Source organism: Oncorhynchus mykiss, chromosome 30 (genome assembly GCF_057628025.1).
Source record: "Oncorhynchus mykiss isolate SJ-2025 chromosome 30, ASM5762802v1, whole genome shotgun sequence".
Classification (NCBI taxonomy): Eukaryota; Metazoa; Chordata; class Actinopteri; order Salmoniformes; family Salmonidae; genus Oncorhynchus; species Oncorhynchus mykiss.
The window spans coordinates 18,638,353-18,657,514 of record NC_143051.1 but is presented as its reverse complement, the minus strand read 5'-3'; the positions used below and the strand labels follow the sequence as shown (position 1 = coordinate 18,657,514).

The following is a 19,162-nucleotide window of genomic DNA, read 5'->3' as shown; positions in this document are numbered from 1 at the left end:
AGAGAGCGAGCGAAGGAGGGAGGGAGGGGGAGAGCGAGCGAAGGAGGGAGGGAGGGGGAGAGCGAGCGAAGGAGGGAGGGAGGGGGAGAGCGAGCGAAGGAGGGAGGGAGGGGGAGAGCGAGCGAAGGAGGGAGAGAGCGAGCGAGCGAGCGAGCGAGCGAGCGGGAGGGGGAGAGCGAGCGAAGGAGGGAGAGAGAGAGCGAGGGAGCGAGAGAGAGAGCAAGGGAGAGAGCGAGGGAGGGAGAGAGAGAGCGAGGGAGAGAGAGAGAGAGCGAGGGAGCGAGAGCGAGAGCGAGGGAGCGAGAGGGAGAGAGAGCGAGAGAGCGAGAGAGCGAGGGAGCGAGAGAGAGAGCGAGGGAGCGAGAGAGAGAGCGAGGGAGCGAGAGAGAGAGAGCGAGGGAGAGAGCGAGGGAGCGAGAGAGAGAGAGCGAGAGCGAGCGAGAGAGAGAGCGAGCGAGAGAGAGCAAGGGAGCGAGAGAGAGCAAGGGAGCGAGAGAGAGCGAGGGAGAGAGAGAGAGCGAGGGAGAGAGAGAGAGCGAGGGAGAGAGAGAGAGCGAGGGAGAGAGAGAGAGCGAGGGAGAGAGAGAGAGCGAGGGGGAGAGAGAGAGCGAGGGAGAGAGAGAGAGCGAGGGAGAGAGAGAGAGCGAGGGAGAGAGAGCGAGGGAGCGAGAGAGAGCGAGGGAGAGAGAGCGAGGGAGAGAGAGCGAGGGAGAGAGAGCGAGGGAGAGAGAGCGAGGGAGAGAGAGCGAGGGAGAGAGAGCGAGGGAGAGAGAGCGAGGGAGAGAGAGCGAGGGAGAGAGAGCGAGCGAGGGAGAGCGAGCGAGGGAGAGAGAGCGAGGGAGAGAGAGAGAGCGAGGGAGAGAGAGCGAGGGAGAGAGAGAGAGCGAGGGAGAGAGAGAGAGCGAGGGAGAGAGAGAGAGCGAGGGAGAGAGAGCGAGGGAGAGAGAGAGAGCGAGGGAGAGAGAGAGAGCGAGGGAGAGAGAGCGAGGGAGAGAGAGCGAGGGAGAGAGAGCGAGGGAGAGAGAGCGAGGGAGAGAGAGCGAGGGAGAGAGAGCGAGGGGGAGAGAGCGAGGGAGAGAGAGCGAGGGAGAGAGAGCGAGGGAGAGAGCGAGGGAGAGAGAGCGAGGGAGAGAGAGCGAGGGAGAGAGAGCGAGGGAGAGAGAGCGAGGGAGAGAGAGCGAGGGAGAGAGAGCGAGGGAGAGAGAGCGAGGGAGAGAGAGCGAGGGAGAGAGAGCGAGGGAGAGAGAGCGAGGGAGAGAGAGCGAGCGAGGGAGAGAGAGAGAGCGAGAGAGAGCGAGGGAGCGAGAGAGAGAGAGCGAGCGAGCGAGAGCGAGGGAGCGAGCGAGAGAGAGCGAGGGAGCGAGCGAGAGAGCGAGGGAGCGAGAGAGAGCAAGGGAGCGAGAGAGAGCAAGGGAGCGAGAGAGAGCAAGGGAGCGAGAGAGAGCAAGGGAGCGAGAGAGAGCAAGGGAGCGAGAGAGAGCAAGGGAGCGAGAGAGAGCAAGGGAGCGAGAGAGAGCAAGGGAGCGAGAGAGAGCAAGGGAGCGAGAGAGAGCAAGGGAGCGAGAGAGAGCAAGCGAGCGAGAGAGAGCAAGGGAGCGAGAGAGGGCGAGCGAGAGAGGGCGAGGGAGAGAGAGCGAGGGAGAGAGAGCGAGGGAGAGAGAGCGAGGGAGAGAGAGCGAGGGAGAGAGAGCGAGGGAGAGAGAGCGAGGGAGAGAGAGCGAGGGAGAGAGAGCGAGGGAGAGAGAGAGAGCGAGCGAGCGAGCGAGCGAGAGAGCGAGCGAGAGAGAGAGCGAGCGAGCGAGAGAGAGAGAGAGAGAGAGAGAGAGAGAGAGAGAGAGAGAGAGAGAGAGAGAGAGAGAGAGAGAGAGAGAGAGGGAGAGAGAGAGAGAGAGAGAGGGAGCGAGAGAGAGCGAGGGAGCGAGGGAGCGAGAGAGAGCGAGAGAGAGCGAGGGAGTGAGCGGGCAGGCGAGAGCGAGGGAGTGGGAGAGAGTGAGGGAGTGAGGGAGTGAGCGAGAACTTATCCCACCGGGCAGCCTGGACTAGTCTAAGCCTCCTCTCTGATTGGCCGTTTGTGGTCCGGCACGGGGGACAGTGGGAGTCGTATCAGACTTAACAGGAGTATGGCCTGAGACAAACCCACGCAAGAGGGCTGGTGTCTGGATAGAGGGACGGAGGGAAGAGGGGAGGAGGTTGAGAAAGTGCTTTCCCCAGATGGAGAACTGGATTAGATGTCGCACCGTGGAAGTTATAAGGAGCTAATGACTGTCAGATGTCAGACTGGATGCATTTCCCCTATAAGGTGGGAGGAAGGAGTGGGCTGGCCGCTCTGACAGGAAGATAACAAGCATCGTCATCTGTTACTCTCCATGTCAGCATTTATGAGGTAACAAAACGAGACATCTGAAGAAGAGGAACCTCTTAATGAGTGCTGTCATGTTATGAGCCGATTCCTCCCATTGTTAATTAACTGCTGCCAGAGAAATGGCCTGCCGGCTGTAATAGCAAGGAAAGGTGGGCATTAGCTCAACCCTAAGAAGAGATCATGGATTGTATTTCAAAAGAGAAACTTCTGAACTGAGTTAGTCATGAATCATATAGTACAGTTGACTGTAGTCAGACCAGATGCATTTGACCTGATGCAGCCTAGTTCATCGACTGCCATTTCCAAACACTGAATCCATCAAGAGGATTAAAAGATGCATTCAGCAATCTGAATAAATGGTATCCATCTCTCTTTACTGTAAAAATAATCAAACATTTAGCACTGAAAAATGTGTGTACAAAACTGAGGTGATTTACAGCCTTGCTTGTTTGGGGACCCACTGTCCAACATGTCGCTGTCAATAAAATCCATTGCATGGAGTGAGAAAGGACAAATAAGTGTCATTGACTTACACATGGAATAAGTCTAATGAGTGCATTTTAGCCGTTGAGGGCAAATGTATACTTGGTCTGCTAAGAGCATTATAAAACACCGACTGTTAAATCCATCCTATTTCAAAATTGGTTTCACAAGGAAATAAAAATGAATTCAGACAACTCAAGATTTGAATCCAATTGAGTCGACCGAGAAAGAATAAGAGGAGGAAAAGTGTATTTGGAAGAAGATAATCGGAGGACATGTTTTGACTTGAGGAAAACATTATTTCACTACTATCGCATTTATAATCTCACTAATGATTTAATGCTGCAAATAAAACAAATCCAAACATCCCATTTCATTATAATAAAGAAATCAAGGACTTTTCCTTCCATCTATTAGAAGAGACAAGATCTCAAAGAATTCATGAGTGGATAAGAATGTGCAGGCTTTAAATATGCCATTTTATGTCCCAACCTTGTTAAGACGAGTTCACTTACCAGTGACATTGAGAAAACAATTAACTATAGTATTAGCCAAAATGCTAACAAGGCTATTTTGTGTCATCTTAACTAAACCTAATCACATTTATAAAAAGTAATATTTAAAATGGATGGTTATTTACAGGTGGGCTATATTGTACGCTTAGTAGGAGTCCAACCAGTATGGGACGGTACTCCGGTCCCAATTCTAACTAATGGGGAAGATGACAAGAGAAATATACAGGAGCTCCAGGCCGACATCCTTCCTGGAAACGGCCTGTACTCTATGGGCCTGTTAGCCTCTTCCTAATGATGTGACTAGGAGTCTAACATTACAGGCTCAATCGGTTCAAACCAGGGAGGGACCAAAAGACGACCACATCATTAAATGATCTGACGTACCGGTATGAAGATGATGAATTATACAGAGAGGAATAGAGGACTGGTCACACATTTTAGAATTTTCAGTCGGGATTAGAATGTTTGGTTTGTCATTTGAAGGACTTCATAGGTAATTGCACGTGGCCAGTGAAATTAGTTGAATATTCTTTCAACCAATTAAAAGCACGTTGCTGATACCCCTGGGAAAGAGTTTGTTGGGCACATCCAAAGTTAATGTTAGGTAACAAACATTTTCTAAACCTATGAGAATTATCCTGTCAGCCCTGACACGCTGTCCCAGTCTGAATGTAAACGTTACGTACAGCACTGAGTAATTGACCATCTTCATGCTAGAAGAACAATCTGTTTAATGCCCGTCTGGTGTCAGGCACAGAGAACATATATCACCGTCAACAGAAACAATCTCAGGGGCTTCCTGAACATTAAGAATTGACTTAAGGGAGATCAAGTCGCTTTCCGTAATGTGGAAACATCAAGCGTCGTCAACGTCCAATAACACAAACAGTAAGGCCAACATCTGTCATACACTGGATCTGCAAACCTAACAGAGTCTTCAGAACGGTTCTTCCATTTGTCTTTCTGCCACAGGATGATTCAGTAACAAACAGGTGTGCTTAACTACTACCTGACGTATTGTCCCTCTGGACCACATTTAGTTTATTTTTGGTTTGAGCAGCATGACTAAATGGATCCAGTCTGGGTTAAAGGAGGAACACGAAAGTGAAAGACAACTCACTCCCCAGAGTGATGGAACCAATGTAGACAACATGACAGCATCAGTCTTGTTGTGGGGGTTAGTCCTAAACTCCCCAAGTAAACCTCTGAAGAATCTCACTCTGTCATTGGGTGGGAAACACTGATGAGGAAGAGTGGGATGATGTTACATTTTCTAGCTAAGTAAGAGCCTTCACCTCCCAGCTTGACTGCACTGGGGTTAAGTTAGGGGTTATGCCACAAATTTGGAAAAATAAAAAAAGATGAGAAACGGGGTTCCCCATTTTGAACCGCTGACATTTAATTGGTCTTTAACTTTGCAGGAGTTTTATGGGTCGCCCGTAGTGTTTGTGTGCGTACAGTTTACACACAATTAATCAGTAATAGAGAGCGCCCAGAGCAGCCGGGCTTCAACAAAAAAGACTCCCTCTTTCACACAATGGTTTCCGGAAGCTTCTTTCCATGGCTTTTACCGACTCGGGTTAAATAAGGAAGCAGATAGTAGCAGATAGTAGATCCACACTGTGCTGGACTCCCTCCCTCCCCAAGCTCCCACAGCCAGCTGGGACATTTGCATACGGAGTGAAGGAGGGAGAGAGGGAGAAAAGAAGGGAAGGAGGGAGAGAGAGGGGGGGGGGGGGGGTAGCACCAGACACTCCCACTGGCTATAAAGCCTAACCATACCGAACCTCTCAGACAGAAACCACATGTGGATCTGAGCACTGGGAGAGAGAGTGTAAAAGAGAGAGAGAAAGTGCAAGGGACAGACGTGGAGCCGAGCTGAGGGAGCCACGCAGACGTGGATCTGAGAGGAGAGAGCAAGAAAGAGAGAACAAGAGAGAGAGAGAGACAAATAGTATCCTGAGAGGATCTGAGAAACACAGTGGGACCTGACATTCCTCCATTTGGTTTCTCACCTAGAGAAAGGAAAGTTAAAACTCCACATGGGACTTTAATGAGAGAGGAACCACGCCATACTGGATTGGAGTGCATCGGAGTCAAAGGATTTAGAGAGAGATACTGAGGTAACACTTGTTACTTTTTCCTGTGTGATCATTGAACTATACATGCATGTCCAGGTGTCACAGCAGTAAACAAAGCCCCGAGTAGAGATAGAGCTAGTTGACTGTTGGAACTGCAGAGCACAGTGACCATGTCCTTCGCCATGGTGCGGCCGGCACCCAACCGGTACCTATACTCAGACATCTCCATGTTGTCCGAGGACGAGGAGAATGGAAGCGAAAGCTCGGGCTCGGACGACCGCTCCTTCAGGCTGGACGCCAGAGGCTATGACATCAAAGTCGGGGGCCGCAAACGGAAGCCGGGCAGTGCTGGAGCAGGGCGTCTGGGAGGGGGTCAGCTCCCGCCTCAGATGCTGCTCTCGCAGGACGGCTCCATCTCTCCGACGACTGGGCTGCCGCGGCAGCGCAACGCAGCCAACGCGCGGGAACGGGACCGCACCAACAGCGTGAACACGGCCTTCACCGCCCTGCGGACCCTCATCCCCACCGAGCCAGCCGACAGGAAGCTGTCCAAGATCGAGACGCTGCGGCTGGCGTCCAGCTACATCTCCCACCTGGGCAACGTGCTGCTGGTCGGGGAGACATGCGGGGACGGGCAGCCATGCCATGCTGGAGCGACCTCCTCTGCCCACTATTTACATCAGCATGGATCCCCGGCCCACGACGCAGAGAACTCCCAGCCTAAACAGATCTGCACATTCTGCCTCAGCAACCAAAGGAAAATGGTGAGTTAGTCTGTCCCAGCCGTCCACACCATGCATATGCCATTGTGCCTCAAGTAGGATACAAAACACCACGACTCCAACCACTAAAGCAGGGTTCCCCAAACTCGGTCGTGGCGCCCACCCTGGGTGCACGTTTTGGTTTTTGCCCCAGCACTACACAGCTGATTGAAATAACCAACTCATCATCAAGCTTTCATTATTGGAATCAGCTGTGTAGTGCTATGGCAAAAACCAAAACGTGCACTCGGGGTGGGCCCCACGACAGAGATGCAGAAACCTTGCACTAAAGTAAAGCATTATCCAATTAGAAGGCGTTTTGTTTAGGAAGTACCATGCTGGATGGCTCCTCGCTATATGATTCTTATAGCCTAAGTGATTTCAAATAAAAGATTGAAAAGCTTCAAACTTATGCTACCCTTAGACAAGAAAACTACATCTATTATTCCCTTATGTATTTAGGATCATCTGTTCTTGCGAGGTGAATAAAGGGAATCCTATGCACTCCGCTGTACTGGAGGGTGAGAGAGCAGCCCCTCAGTGCTCAGACAGAGACACAGCGACAGATAAGGATGCCCAGTTGTCCAGCTTCAACTAAACCTCTCAGTAGTAAGACCCAAATCCCCAACTCTCAGAGATAATTTTCTCAGACGTCTCAATTTGCTTCCTGTATTCAGTAGCGCGTCCCATTGTCTATTTGGTCTGAGAAGTTAGGGACCAACTGTATCGTGGGCAAACAGAAATTAGCCTAATCAAGGAAGTGTCACACCAAATACAAACACGCCATCTATCCCTCTCTCGCTCTCTCCTTGTCCTCTGCTCTTCCTCAGCATACGCCTGGGCAGATTCTGGCTCATAAAGCCAACACCACGTCGCATTAAAAATAAAAGTGTAAATCACGCTCCAGCCATGAGAAATACAACACAAAACCAAAAAACAGAGAGGGGGAAACTGTCATTTCACCTCACAAGAGCAAAGCAGCTTTCAAACTTGGAATACACCACATGCTCTTAACAATTAAGAGTCAACCATGACACTGGGACATTTTCGGTTAGGTACTACATTTCACCACCACAATATGTATTATACCCTCAGAAAACATGAAGACTGTCCAAAATTCATTTCATTGAAAAAAGCACAGAGGAAAGGAAAAAGCCTGGAGTCAACAATGTATATAGAACAGAATGTGTTTTAAGTGATTAAACTCTAAAATGACCTACTGGACTTACTCCTTTTAACTCCTAGTGGAGCAAACAACACAATACCAAGACGTATCACGACTCCAATACCAAGAAGTACCACGACTCCAACACCAAGACGTACCACGACTCCAACACCAAGACGTACCACGACTCCAATACCAAGACGTACCACGACTCCAACACCAAGACGTACCACGACTCCAACACCAAGACGTACCACGACTCCAACACCAAGACGTACCACGACTCCAATACCAAGACGTACCACGACTCCAACACCAAGACGTACCACGACTCCAACACCAAGACGTACCACGACTCCAATACCAAGAAGTACCACGACTCCAACACCAAGACGTCCCACGACTCCCACACCAAGACGTCCCACGACTCCAACACCAAGACGTACCACGACTCCAACACCAAGACGTACCACGACTCCAACACCAAGACGTACCACAACTCCAACACCAAGACGTACCACGACTCCAATACCAAGACGTACCACGACTCCAATACCAAGACGTACCACGACTCCAATACCAAGACGTACCACGACTCCAATACCAAGACGTACCACGACTCCAGACATAAAAACAGCTACTTACGTGCTCTGATCGAAAGCATTCTGGGAACATCTGCTCTATTCCCCAATCTGTCAGTGAGCCATCCTGAGCGATTTACACACGCATCCTGTGTTGACCTAAGGCTCTTCCTAGGGCTCCAATTAATAACACTGTCAACCACACACACACACAACCTGCCTCGCTGCATCTCAGACCTCTGGCTTCCTAAATAAACCATGAATACGATATAATGACTCTCATTCTGCACAACACACACCATCACTAGAGATGTTCAATAGCATAACAGAGCTGCACAGTAGATGTGTTACACTGCCATCATTAATATATTAACATGTCTGGAGAGTCAAAACTCCTGACCTCTGGACAAATCGAAGACAAAAATATGCTCAACTTTCAAGTGTAATAGCACAAGCTCACCGTGAACAATATCTGAATCAACCTTGTTATAGCATCACCAAGGAGCGAAAACGGATTCAAGTAAACGCCTATTAGTAATGTTTCGTAGACGTATTCACTGCTACAAAGGGGCTCTTTAAAAGACCATGAAGGAAACAGAGATGCAGGAGTCATACAATTAATAACAATAAAAAGAGACTAATGGACATTCGCCCGACTGGAAGCAATCCTATTCGTCCATTTCATTGATTTTAGCAAGGCAGAATAAACCAGCAAATGAGATAATGGCTGTTTAAGTTTTTTTCTCCTGAATTAAAGGCCTGTCTATAGGAGGCCTGAGCTGGGACGATATTCGAAACAGATTGGGCTTCGGCTTTGTAGTCGAGGCTTTAAGAGGCGAAAGCGACCCACTCCAAACCGCACTGCTCTCTTTACCCATACTTAGCGCTCATTACTCCGTGAAAAGCATTGCTCAGCCAAGACTCATTGCTTTATTGTTGCTAAAGAAAGAGGAAAATAAAAAGGAAACACATTGAGGTACTGTAGAACACACGTCAAAATGTTTCCAATTCAGACAGAGAACAAATTGAGAACAGGATGATTGAAAAGAACAGGAGAGTTGTGTGATCTAGAACATTCACAAGCATTCGGAAGTGTAGGAAATATGATAAAAACGCTTCATTGATCAATTAGCATACTGTTATGATATCACCAGCTTAGTACTTGTGTTGGACTCAACCAATCAGTGCTCCCATGGTGCTCTTTTTTAGCCTACCACTCATTGGATCAGTAAGATCACAGATTTGACATCAGAGAGAGACCGTCAATTCACTCTGAATTCTCTTTATTGTTTTTCAAGTTTTTTCCTGCCACTGAAGTCAGAGGCCAATTTATGTGGACACACACAGAAATGATTTGCTTACAGATGTGTGTATGTGTTGTAAGTGTGTGATCTTATCACATTTTCCAATCCAAAATTGTATCCATCTGGCACAGCTCTACCTTGCTTGGAGTGGAATAAATAATTTTCTACGCAACAGTCAAGCTAGACATCTCATGCACGCACATACACCCCCCCCCCACACACACACACACCATCATGAAACGTTTTACATTTCTATTGACAGCAAATCAACTGTATAAAAGTGCACTTCAACTAAAGCCCCATTATGACGACATAAGACAGAGCAGAACAAAAAATTAACCACATTTTAGGTTCCACCCCCCCCCCCAGCTCCCTCTTTCGTTGGGGGCTGCTCAGCACAGTCCATTAGGGAAGGGAGCATTCTTTCTCCCTAATAGCTGTAGCAGGTGAAGACAGGGGTTATGAAGGATGGCAGGGGGATTGCATAACAGGACACACAGGAGCAGACGACCCCTAGTCAAATGGACAGTACGTGTGCAGCAGCAGTTTCTAGGAGAGCAGGGAAAGAACTTGGCGAGCTTCCTCTGTGTACTGGTGCTGGGGTTAACCCAACAGATTACTAATTGAGTATAGACAGCCTCAGAGGCCAGTCCCAAAGCTGTGCACTAGCCAAGCAGCCACATCGCTCATATTTTATGTAATTATCTCGAGTTCCTTCATTACAGCCATACAGAAGTTACTAAAGCTTTTCCCTGCAAAAGGAGTCTATCAGTGTGAACATGTAACACATTATGAAATTACCCAGTGTGAACTAACAGTATGCTGAGAAGCACGCTAGAATTAAAAATAACACTTAGTTGAATATTGTTGTAACTTAATATTTCATTTTAATCTAAAATACTATTGTCCAACTGTAATATAAGCCTTAACCATATGATTAAAAACATAGACATTTTTTACTTCACACCTACAAACACCTGTTTAACAAGTTATTCTAGAATATGTAATATTGTGTCCAACTTTTGTCCACAGACAAAACAGGGTGTAAAGAACCCACGCTCAGAATAGTTAGGATGACCAGAAGGAAAGCAGGCTGCATTTAATAACCCAAACAGATGAATCTTCCGTTAGGGCTCAAGTTACGTCTGAAAATCCACTCACCCCTGCGCGTGCACACACACACACACAAAGCTGACAAGTGCCTCCATTGTAATCTTGAACCAATCTGCCAACGTTACCTGTCCGGCCGAAACCAAACCAAATATTTGCCTAAAGAATGAAGCCTGAGGAGAGAATAAAAACACACATCGGCTTCTGTGTCTGTGGAAATGTAATATGTTGTGATATGTTTATAAAAACAACAAAAGTCTTCCCATGTAATTAGATGCTGTATAAGCAAGTGGTGGAAGCTTTAAAAAGAAAAGAAAAAGGTGTGAGTTCAATCAGAAAAGCCTTCACATTTGGTTTCAGCTGCTGCGGAATTAGCCCTATACATCTTTACAATGTGTTATACAGGATATGAAAAACAAATGTTAAACAAAAATCCTATTAGTCGGGTGTAAGTGATCCCTGGAGCCGACGAATGGGACTTTAAAGTGGCACTGAACAAAAACAATAAACCAAAGAAAATAAAAAAAGTTCCTGGCCCGTTTTCAAGAGACCGTCTGACCTCATCAATTGGAGACGAGTGTTTTGACAGGGCGCCTGGGCCTGCCTACGTCAGACATAGCCGTGGAAACGATGGCATTCCATGGCCTGGTCTCCCGGTCTCTGGGTTAATCCGTAGGGAGCACAATGTGAGCCAGGTGTCCTAATGCTAGTTCTGCCACTCAGTGTATGGTGAGAGGAGAAAACATGAGCCTCCCCCATGGCCATGCTACAGCCCACAAGCCCCAGACCAGTCGACATCATACCTCCCTAGTCCACACAGACTTCACACATCCTCAGTCTACAAAGGCCTCCAGGCAGCCTCCACTGCAGGCTGGACCAGTGGGTTAGAAGAATAGAACTAGTCTGACAGGCGAGAGCAGCGCACTCACTCAAAGGGTTAATGTCAGACAAACTATTTTATTTTCCTTTACTTACGCTACCTCATCAATAAGAAGCATTGTAAAATAGTTAAGATTGGGATAGAATCCGTCTTGGAAATGTATTTTCACAAAGTGTTTAGTATTTTTTTTTTTACTATTAATAGCCTACTAGAAAATGTTAACTTTTTTTCACTCTTTCTTTCAGAGCAAAGACAGAGACAGGAAAACTGCTCTAAGAAGTTAATATCTGGAGGACGACAGAGGGAAGAAACTGCCTTGATGAGCACAACATATGAACCAGAACTGTGGACCAGAAACGTGACATTCTTAAAGGTGTACATAAATCAAAACCTGTATTTAATTATAACCCCCCGTCCCCCCAAAAAAAATCTGAACTGAGATGCTAAGTGTAGTTTCTGACGAGGTAATCATTTTTGGATGGAAAGAGACTGGAACTTCTTGGACAATGGAAGCATGCCCGGATTCAAAGAGGAGATCGAGAATAATCATCCCTCTTAAAAACATTCACCACTTCTCCATTCCATGATCTCTCAAAGACTTGAACAGGGAGATGAAAAAGAAACACACAAAAATAACATTGCTCTCATCTTTTCTTTACCTGAGAACGTCTGCATATGAAACGTAATAACCACAACCCTCTCTGCATGAGACAGACACCCAGACAGTCGGTAAGGACTCAGATGAGCCACGGTGGAACTAAAAGGGCTGTGGTAAGGGGGGTTGTAATGGAAAGGGCAGGCAAAACTGGAACCCATGGTTGACTGTATCAGGCTACTTGCCGGAAAGTAAGCAAACTGTTCCACAAGCCAAATATATAACACAGCTTTCACTTCAAATGTAACTGGGTTTTGTGGTCAGGGAGTTTCTACCCCGACAGACAACTGCCTTTCTCCTGAAGATAAATCCTCAGCATTCTGTCTTATGTAATTTGATGTTCTGTACAATATTTGTAAGAATCTGTTCAAATTCATGTCTAAATAAATATGCTTATGAATTAATTAAGTTTATTTCAAACAGGTAAGATTCTTTTATTTTATTGTTATTTTGCAATTCCCAGTGAAAAAGAAAGTACTTAAATTTCAATGTGTTTTTCAGTCTGCTGATAAATATGATATTTCTTCCAGTTTTATTTCCGAGGTTTTTGATCATGACCAAATCAGGTATACAAACAGCTATAAAAACACAGTGAGGTGTGATAAGGAACAAACCACAAGTTGATCATCTCGCGCTGTCCAGCTAGATTGCCATCTTTACCACACTTCATTACTCACACACACACAGCTGTTCACTCAAACCCTTCATTTACTAGATGTAACTAAAAAAGGGACTGTCGATTTGAGACAGCATCTAGTTTCTTCCATATTCACAAGAAATCTCATATTGCAACTATTGAACTCAGTCAACTGTGACCAACAAAAAAAGTGGCCAGTAAAGGCCTCAACAACTCAAATTACAAAACTTGTTTTTTTTTCAGAATCAGCCAGATGATATATGCAGTATTCTCTTCAGTGCTTTGAAGAGTACAGCTAAGACATTCTGTAGAGACAGTCGCTTACTACGAACACACTGAGGGGGAGGGTTCCAGGGATGAGTTTGGGCATCGTTGGTCGCGGCTGAGTTTGGGTGTATGGCAGGCCCTCGTCGGTCGGGACCTTTTAAGGAGCAGCTGCGAGGCTCAGCTGGGGATGTTTGGATCTGCAGGTACAGGGCTCCAGGCTGCCTGCCGCAGCCTGTCACTCAGCCCAGACCATTCTACCCCCAGCCCCCACGCTGTCCCTCAGCCCAGACCATTCTCCACCCAGCCTCCACGCTGTCCCCCGGCCCAGACCATTCTCCACCCAGCCTCCACGCTGTCCCCCGGCCCAGACCATTCTCCACCCAGCCCCCACGCTGTCCCCCGGCCCAGACCATTCTCCACCCAGCCCCCACGCTGTCCCCCGGCCCAGACCATTCTCCACCCAGCCCCCACGCTGTCCCCCGGCCCAGACCATTCTCTTCCCAGCCACCACACTGTCCCCGCAGCCCCAACACTGTCCCCTAGACCCGACCAACCTGTCTGGTAGGAAAAGGAATCCTGCACACCTCTGGAATTCCTCCCCCTGTCCCTGGCCATGTCTAGGTGGGATACAGCTTGTCAAAGACATTTGCATTTTAGCTAACCCAAACACTGTTCCTCTCTCGGCCAGAACTGTGTCCACTACTCCCTGACCTCCAGGCCACCCCCTTCTCCCTCCTCTCTTTCCCCCCACCAGGGCTGCCTCCTGCTGGGGCCAGGTCTCGTGGTTGGCCCTTGCTATCACACTCACCCATCAGCCCTGTCACAGGCAGCGGTGGAAACCAAATGTGGAAATGTTCACAACCACTGGGAGCGAGGCTAGCTGCTCTTTTGCCCTTCATTCACGACAACGTGGACAAACCCACTAACCTCTATTTCTAATGGAAACTAAAATATTTGCCATGTAATGTTTAGTACACTACAGTACACTATAACCATGAACTCAAGTGTTCTGTTGATAAGTAACAAATTACTTTGTCAGATCCGTGACTTGGTCATAGAAAAACTCTTTCAAGAAGAATACGGGATTTGCGTAAAATGCAGAAATTTGAATTAAGAGGATGCCAATGTTCCTTAGTATAGGGAAATCTGGAATTCACTCCAACTCAGATTGTGAGATCAACACTGGGACGTGAATGCAAATGGATGGGCGGCAGAATTTGACTATTTCAAGGTTAAACGAACATGGTTTTTACCTATTACACTTCCAAGTAAAAATACTGTCTGTTCCTCTGTGTCTTGCAAAGAGCGAGAGTACAGAGGTAATGTCTTGCTTTGCTGTCTCGACCAAGTGACGTGAAACCCACCGTACAGATTAACACCAGAAAGTACCATCTCAAACTACCTATAGTGTTGGAAATGGTGACGTTGGTCGGTCTGTCTCTTCAGTCCCTATGGGTCCCATTCAGGCATATGGAATGGTTAGCGGTGAGCAGACGCCAGCCAGCCAATGCAGACTCATGTCTGGTCTGTAGAAGTGCTCCTCTCCAGTCATGCCCAATGAGAGGATGACCGTGAGGGGGGGGGGGGCCAGGGGAGGGTAGATCACCCTACACAAGACTGGGGCTAACCACCGGGGGATGGATGGTGGTTGTGGGATGCAGAAACCATATCGTTGCGACGCAGAAGACCCTTAGAAGAGGAACTCGTCTGACGGAGCTTACAATGCATCTGGAGACCCGGAAACCAGGGGTTCCTCCCCAACGAACTGCCTCTTCACACTTTTTAAATTTCTAACGTCTTATGTTGTATGGTAGTACTGTAGGAACCAGGGCTAATAATAAATAGTTTGTTATTTCGCAAAATGGCAAATCTACAATATCTGAGAGGTCGCGACGAAGTCAGGCCCTCATTCAGTGAGGCGGAGTGTAACGTCAGCTCACCACAGCTGTCGAGCCACGGTGCAGCGAGGTCCACACGCCACGCTAACTTGATAAATAAATATTCTGAAGGATCCTCGTACATGCGGTTTAACCTTGGGAGTGAGTACAGCCTGTGGAAACTTTGCATTCCGACTGAGCACGTCCAGGTTTTTCCAAAATGGCTTTTCCACCTGGGCAAAAGCATCCGGTACATCATTCAGAGAAAATCTTTATTTATTGAAAATTAAATATCAAATGATGCCCTGAAGCTTTCCTTCCCCTCCCCACCACTACAGCCCACAGGTATTATGACAAAAGAGAAAGCCATCGGGTAAAGAGAACGAGGAAATCCCTTGCTTGTGCCTTAGAGAACGCAGCAGATTTCGCAACTAACTGTAAACGCCAACATACCAGTGATGTCAATTCCGGTAATTTTCTTTCCCCACGGCCACCACAAAAACCTTCTACAAGCCACAGAAAGATTAATAGGTTTTAATGGGAAAACGCATATTTTCAGGCATTGCCAGAGTAGATAGATTGAGGAAAGAGGTAGAGAGGATGAAGAGAGAAGGGAGTCTAGGTGAGGACAGATATTCTGCCACACTCCTCTCTTCCTCATTTTCTTCCTAGTAGACCCAGAGCCGTAAAATGATTTTTATAACCCCAGTCTCCGTAGAAACTCTGAAGCTCTGACAGGGGAAAGAGAGTGGGAGAACCCGGGCCCGGGCTGGTGTGAAGGAGAAATCAAACAGTCTAGACATCTCATCTCTTAGCTGTGCCGAATGTGAGAGCTTCAAGCATTCTGGTTGCCCCCCATCCCCGTCAACACTCACCACCACCCCTGCTCACTAACACCCCTGTCCCCTGCTTCCCTCCCCAGAGTTTCGCCTTGCAATCCCACCGCCATCTCCAAACCCCTCCTTCCAACCGAAACACATGGCAGCCCCCGTTGGCAGTTGGTTTCAATCAGGCCTTCTGGCAACAGGACACACACTGGGCCAACTGGGAGCCGTGCTGAATACCGGATGAGAAGGAAGTCCTAAAAACTACGGAACGACAGGTGGCTGCTTTGGCAGCCCCACACTCCCCCCCCCGCAACAGTCTTCCCTCCTCTCTTAAAAACACCCCCCACCTCTATGCACCTGCAAAGGTCCGGCATGCTGCGGCCGGGGGTCCTGTTTGCTCTGTCGGAGCAGCACGCGATTCGCCCAGCCACTTCTTAAGATCACCCCCCACCCAGACAAGCAGCTCTGGATCAACATTCCCCCACCGACTTAGAAAAACACAACCCTGCTTCTCCTTAAATAGACTATTAAAAAGAGATTTCCTGCTGACAGCACAGTGACAGGCCAATATTACACATAATTTACTACCTATCTGTCAATTTTATCACCATATTGATTTCAGCAGTGCTGCAGAGCCTGAATGCAAACCTTTGTGTCCCTAGGATAGGAACAGTTTGGTAAGTAGTTTATCCTGGGCCAATGCAAAATGGTATACCTGGTCCTCTGAGTCCTCTCACGGCCCTTTTATTGGCCCGGGGCCCAGAGCAGCACAGCACACTGATCAATATCAGACTGTTTGAGGAGACACAATGCATCTTCTAGGTAACCTGCTACGGTGACTCCATCAATCAAGACAGTGTTTCAGGGTCCATGTCATACATGTCAGCACCGACCGTAGGTCCGGGCTGCATACAGATGACCACACTGAATACGTGGATGGACTTAACACAGCCAGTATGGAACTGAACTATTGTGGGAGGGTAACATGAGACCAGGTGGCCGGGGGAATGTCTAGACTCTGGACTGTTTCCAAGAAGGACTACAGAGAGGATGACAATATTAGTGTAAAAAAATTAGTGGAAATCTCTCCTACTCTAGGTCTCTTTCCCCAGGTAGAAATCCTAAAATGGTTAGAATGAAAAATGACTACTTGGGAAAAGTAGGTTTCATATCTTGAGAAATACGTTGAGCATCATGACATTCATCTGCAAGGCAACAGTATATGGGAGAGGAAGAATAAGTGGGAGGGAGAGGGGCCTTATGGCTCCTTATGGAATCTTTATGAATCGGCTTACATCTAATGCCGGTAACAGAACACCACCCACGTTCAATTAGATTTAATTGAATAAATCTTTAAGAATGGATTGTAGAACAAAACCATTGTTTTTAATAGTGCAGCGGCAGATAGATTTCATAAAAACCAAGCCCATGTCTATCGAACCACAAAATATATTAATCATCCCTCTTCAACGTTAATGTCATCCAAATGGCTAAGGGGGAAAAGCGAAACAAAATACCCTATACCCTATTCAAACGTCAGGTCTGGTTGTTCCTCTAATAAAGAGAGGAAAAACACAATCATCTATTGTGAGCGAATAAGCAGTCATTTTGAGTTAAAATCAGACGCATATATTGGAAAAGTAGGGTTGATGATGTCTTTGGTTTAAGGCGCAACCAACCAATGGCACTTCCACCATCTCCACTATTCTTGATGGCTACATTGAGTTCCATAAGGAAGTTTTAGTGGCCGCTGAGGGCTGGCAATGGTTATTTCATTTCAGCCGTCGAAAGCAAGGCCCCATTCTCCGACTGATGCTGATGTACCTGGCTTGCGGTGTATGATCATAACTCTTGAAGTAACATGGATTTACTGCTTGTAAAAATATAAAAATACCTAATACTTGGGAAGGGAGGTTGGAGTCAAATGAATTGAATGAACAGGGGTGGGGGAGAGAAACAGAGTTAAATACTGTAGACTAGAGGAAGACCGTACAGGGCATGGGGCCACCTATTTAACCACAACATGACGAGACCACAGAGTTGAAACATCCTCTCCATACATGAAACATGTTCTCCAGTCTCACATGTATGGGATCTCTGCTATCCCCATTTAAAAAAGGCAGCACTCACACCCAAGTTATTGCGCTGGTCTCCTGAAAAGACACACATGTCAAGAAGCTGATTAAACAGCATGATCATTACACGGGTGCACCTTGTGCTGGGGACAATAAAAGGCCACTCTAAAATGTGCAGTTGTATCACACAACACAATGCCACAGATGCCTTAAGTTTAGGGACCGTGCAGTTGGCATGCTGAATGCAGGAATGTCCACCAAAGCTGTTGCCAGATAGAGAAATTAACATTAAATTATCATAAGCCACCTTCAACATAGTTTTAGAGAAGTTGGCAGTATGTCCAACCGAACTCAAAACCGCAGACCACTTGGAACCACACCAGCCCAGGACCTTCACAGGCTTCTTCCCCTGGGGGATCGTCTGAGACCAGCCACCCAGACAGCTGATGAAACTGTGCGTTTGCACAACAAACAAATTTCTGCACAAACTGTCAGAAACCATCTCAGGGAAGCTCATCTGTGTGCTCTTCGTCCTCACCAGGGTCTTGACTTGACTGCAGTTCAGCGTCGTAATAGGCTTCAGTGGGCAAACGCTCACCTTCGATGGCTACTGGCACGCTGGAGAAGTAATGGATCCTGGTTTCAACTGTAACGGACAGATGTCAAACACTGTGTATGGCATTGTGTGGGTGAGCGGTTGTCAACGTTGTGAACAGAGTGCCTCATGGTGGCGATGAGGTTATAGTATGGGCAGGCATAAGCTACGAAAAACAAACACAATTGCATTTTATCTATGGCAGTTTGAATTCAGAGATACCGTGACGAGATCCTGAGGTCCATTGTCGTGCCATTCATCCACCACCATCACCTCATGTTTCAGCATGATAATGCACAGCCCCATGTCGCAAGGACCTGTGCGGAATTCCTGGCAGCTAAAAATTACTCAGTACTTTGATGGCCTGCATACTCAGACATGTCACCCATTGGGGTTGGGTTAAATGCGGAAGACACATTTAAGTTGAATACATTCAGTTGGACAACTGACTAGATATACCCCTTTCCCATTGAGCATGTCTGAGATGCTCTGGATCGACATGTATGAAGGAGATGTGTTGCGCTGCATGAGGCAAATGGTGGTCACACCAGATACTGACTGGTTCTGATCAACGCCTCTTCGTTTTTTAAGTAACTGTGACCAACAGATGCCGATCTGTATTCTCAGTCATGTGAAATCAATAGATTAGGGCCAAATGAATGCATTTCAATTGACTGATTTCCTTGTATAAACTGTAACTCAGTGCAATCTTAGCAAATTGTTGCCTTTATATTTTTGTATGTATACATTTTTTTATCCTCATCAATAAACACATATACAGTGCCTTCAGAAATAATTTTTGAGCTGGCCGCCCAGCAATCGAGGGAGAATGGCCTTGGTCAGAGAGGTGACCAAAAACCTGATGGTCACGCTGATAGAGCTCGAGTTCCTCTGTGGAGATGGGAGAATCTTACAGAAGGACAACCATCTCTGCAGCATCCCACCAATCAGGCCTTTGTGGTAGAGTAGCCAGACAGAAGGCACTCC

The 19,162-nt window shown here is 47.3% G+C and overlaps 2 protein-coding genes across 3 annotated transcripts in view; one reads left to right on the top strand and one right to left on the bottom strand.

The window, feature by feature from the left end:
* Positions 1 to 19,162, bottom strand: part of LOC110488045 (ribosome biogenesis protein bop1) — a 179,859-nt gene that overhangs the window by 110,481 nt on the left and 50,216 nt on the right. The gene's annotated exons all lie outside the window — the stretch shown is intronic.
* scxa (scleraxis bHLH transcription factor a) lies at positions 1,974 to 12,305 on the top strand. The gene is made up of 2 exons (XM_021560015.3): positions 1,974 to 6,205; positions 11,488 to 12,305. The coding sequence occupies exons 1-2, from the start codon at positions 5,612 to 5,614 to the stop codon at positions 11,524 to 11,526; spliced, it is 633 nt and encodes a 210-aa protein (XP_021415690.1). The 5' UTR covers positions 1,974 to 5,611; the 3' UTR covers positions 11,527 to 12,305.

Excerpts from the sequence above, each read along its gene's own strand:
- scxa (XM_021560015.3), top strand. The coding sequence starts at position 5,612 with ATGTCCTTCGCCATGGTGCGGCCGGCACCCAACCGGTACCTATACTCA. Across the intron at positions 6,206-11,487 it reads TCAGCAACCAAAGGAAAATG|AGCAAAGACAGAGACAGGAA; the intron begins GTGAGTTAGTCT and ends TCTTTCTTTCAG.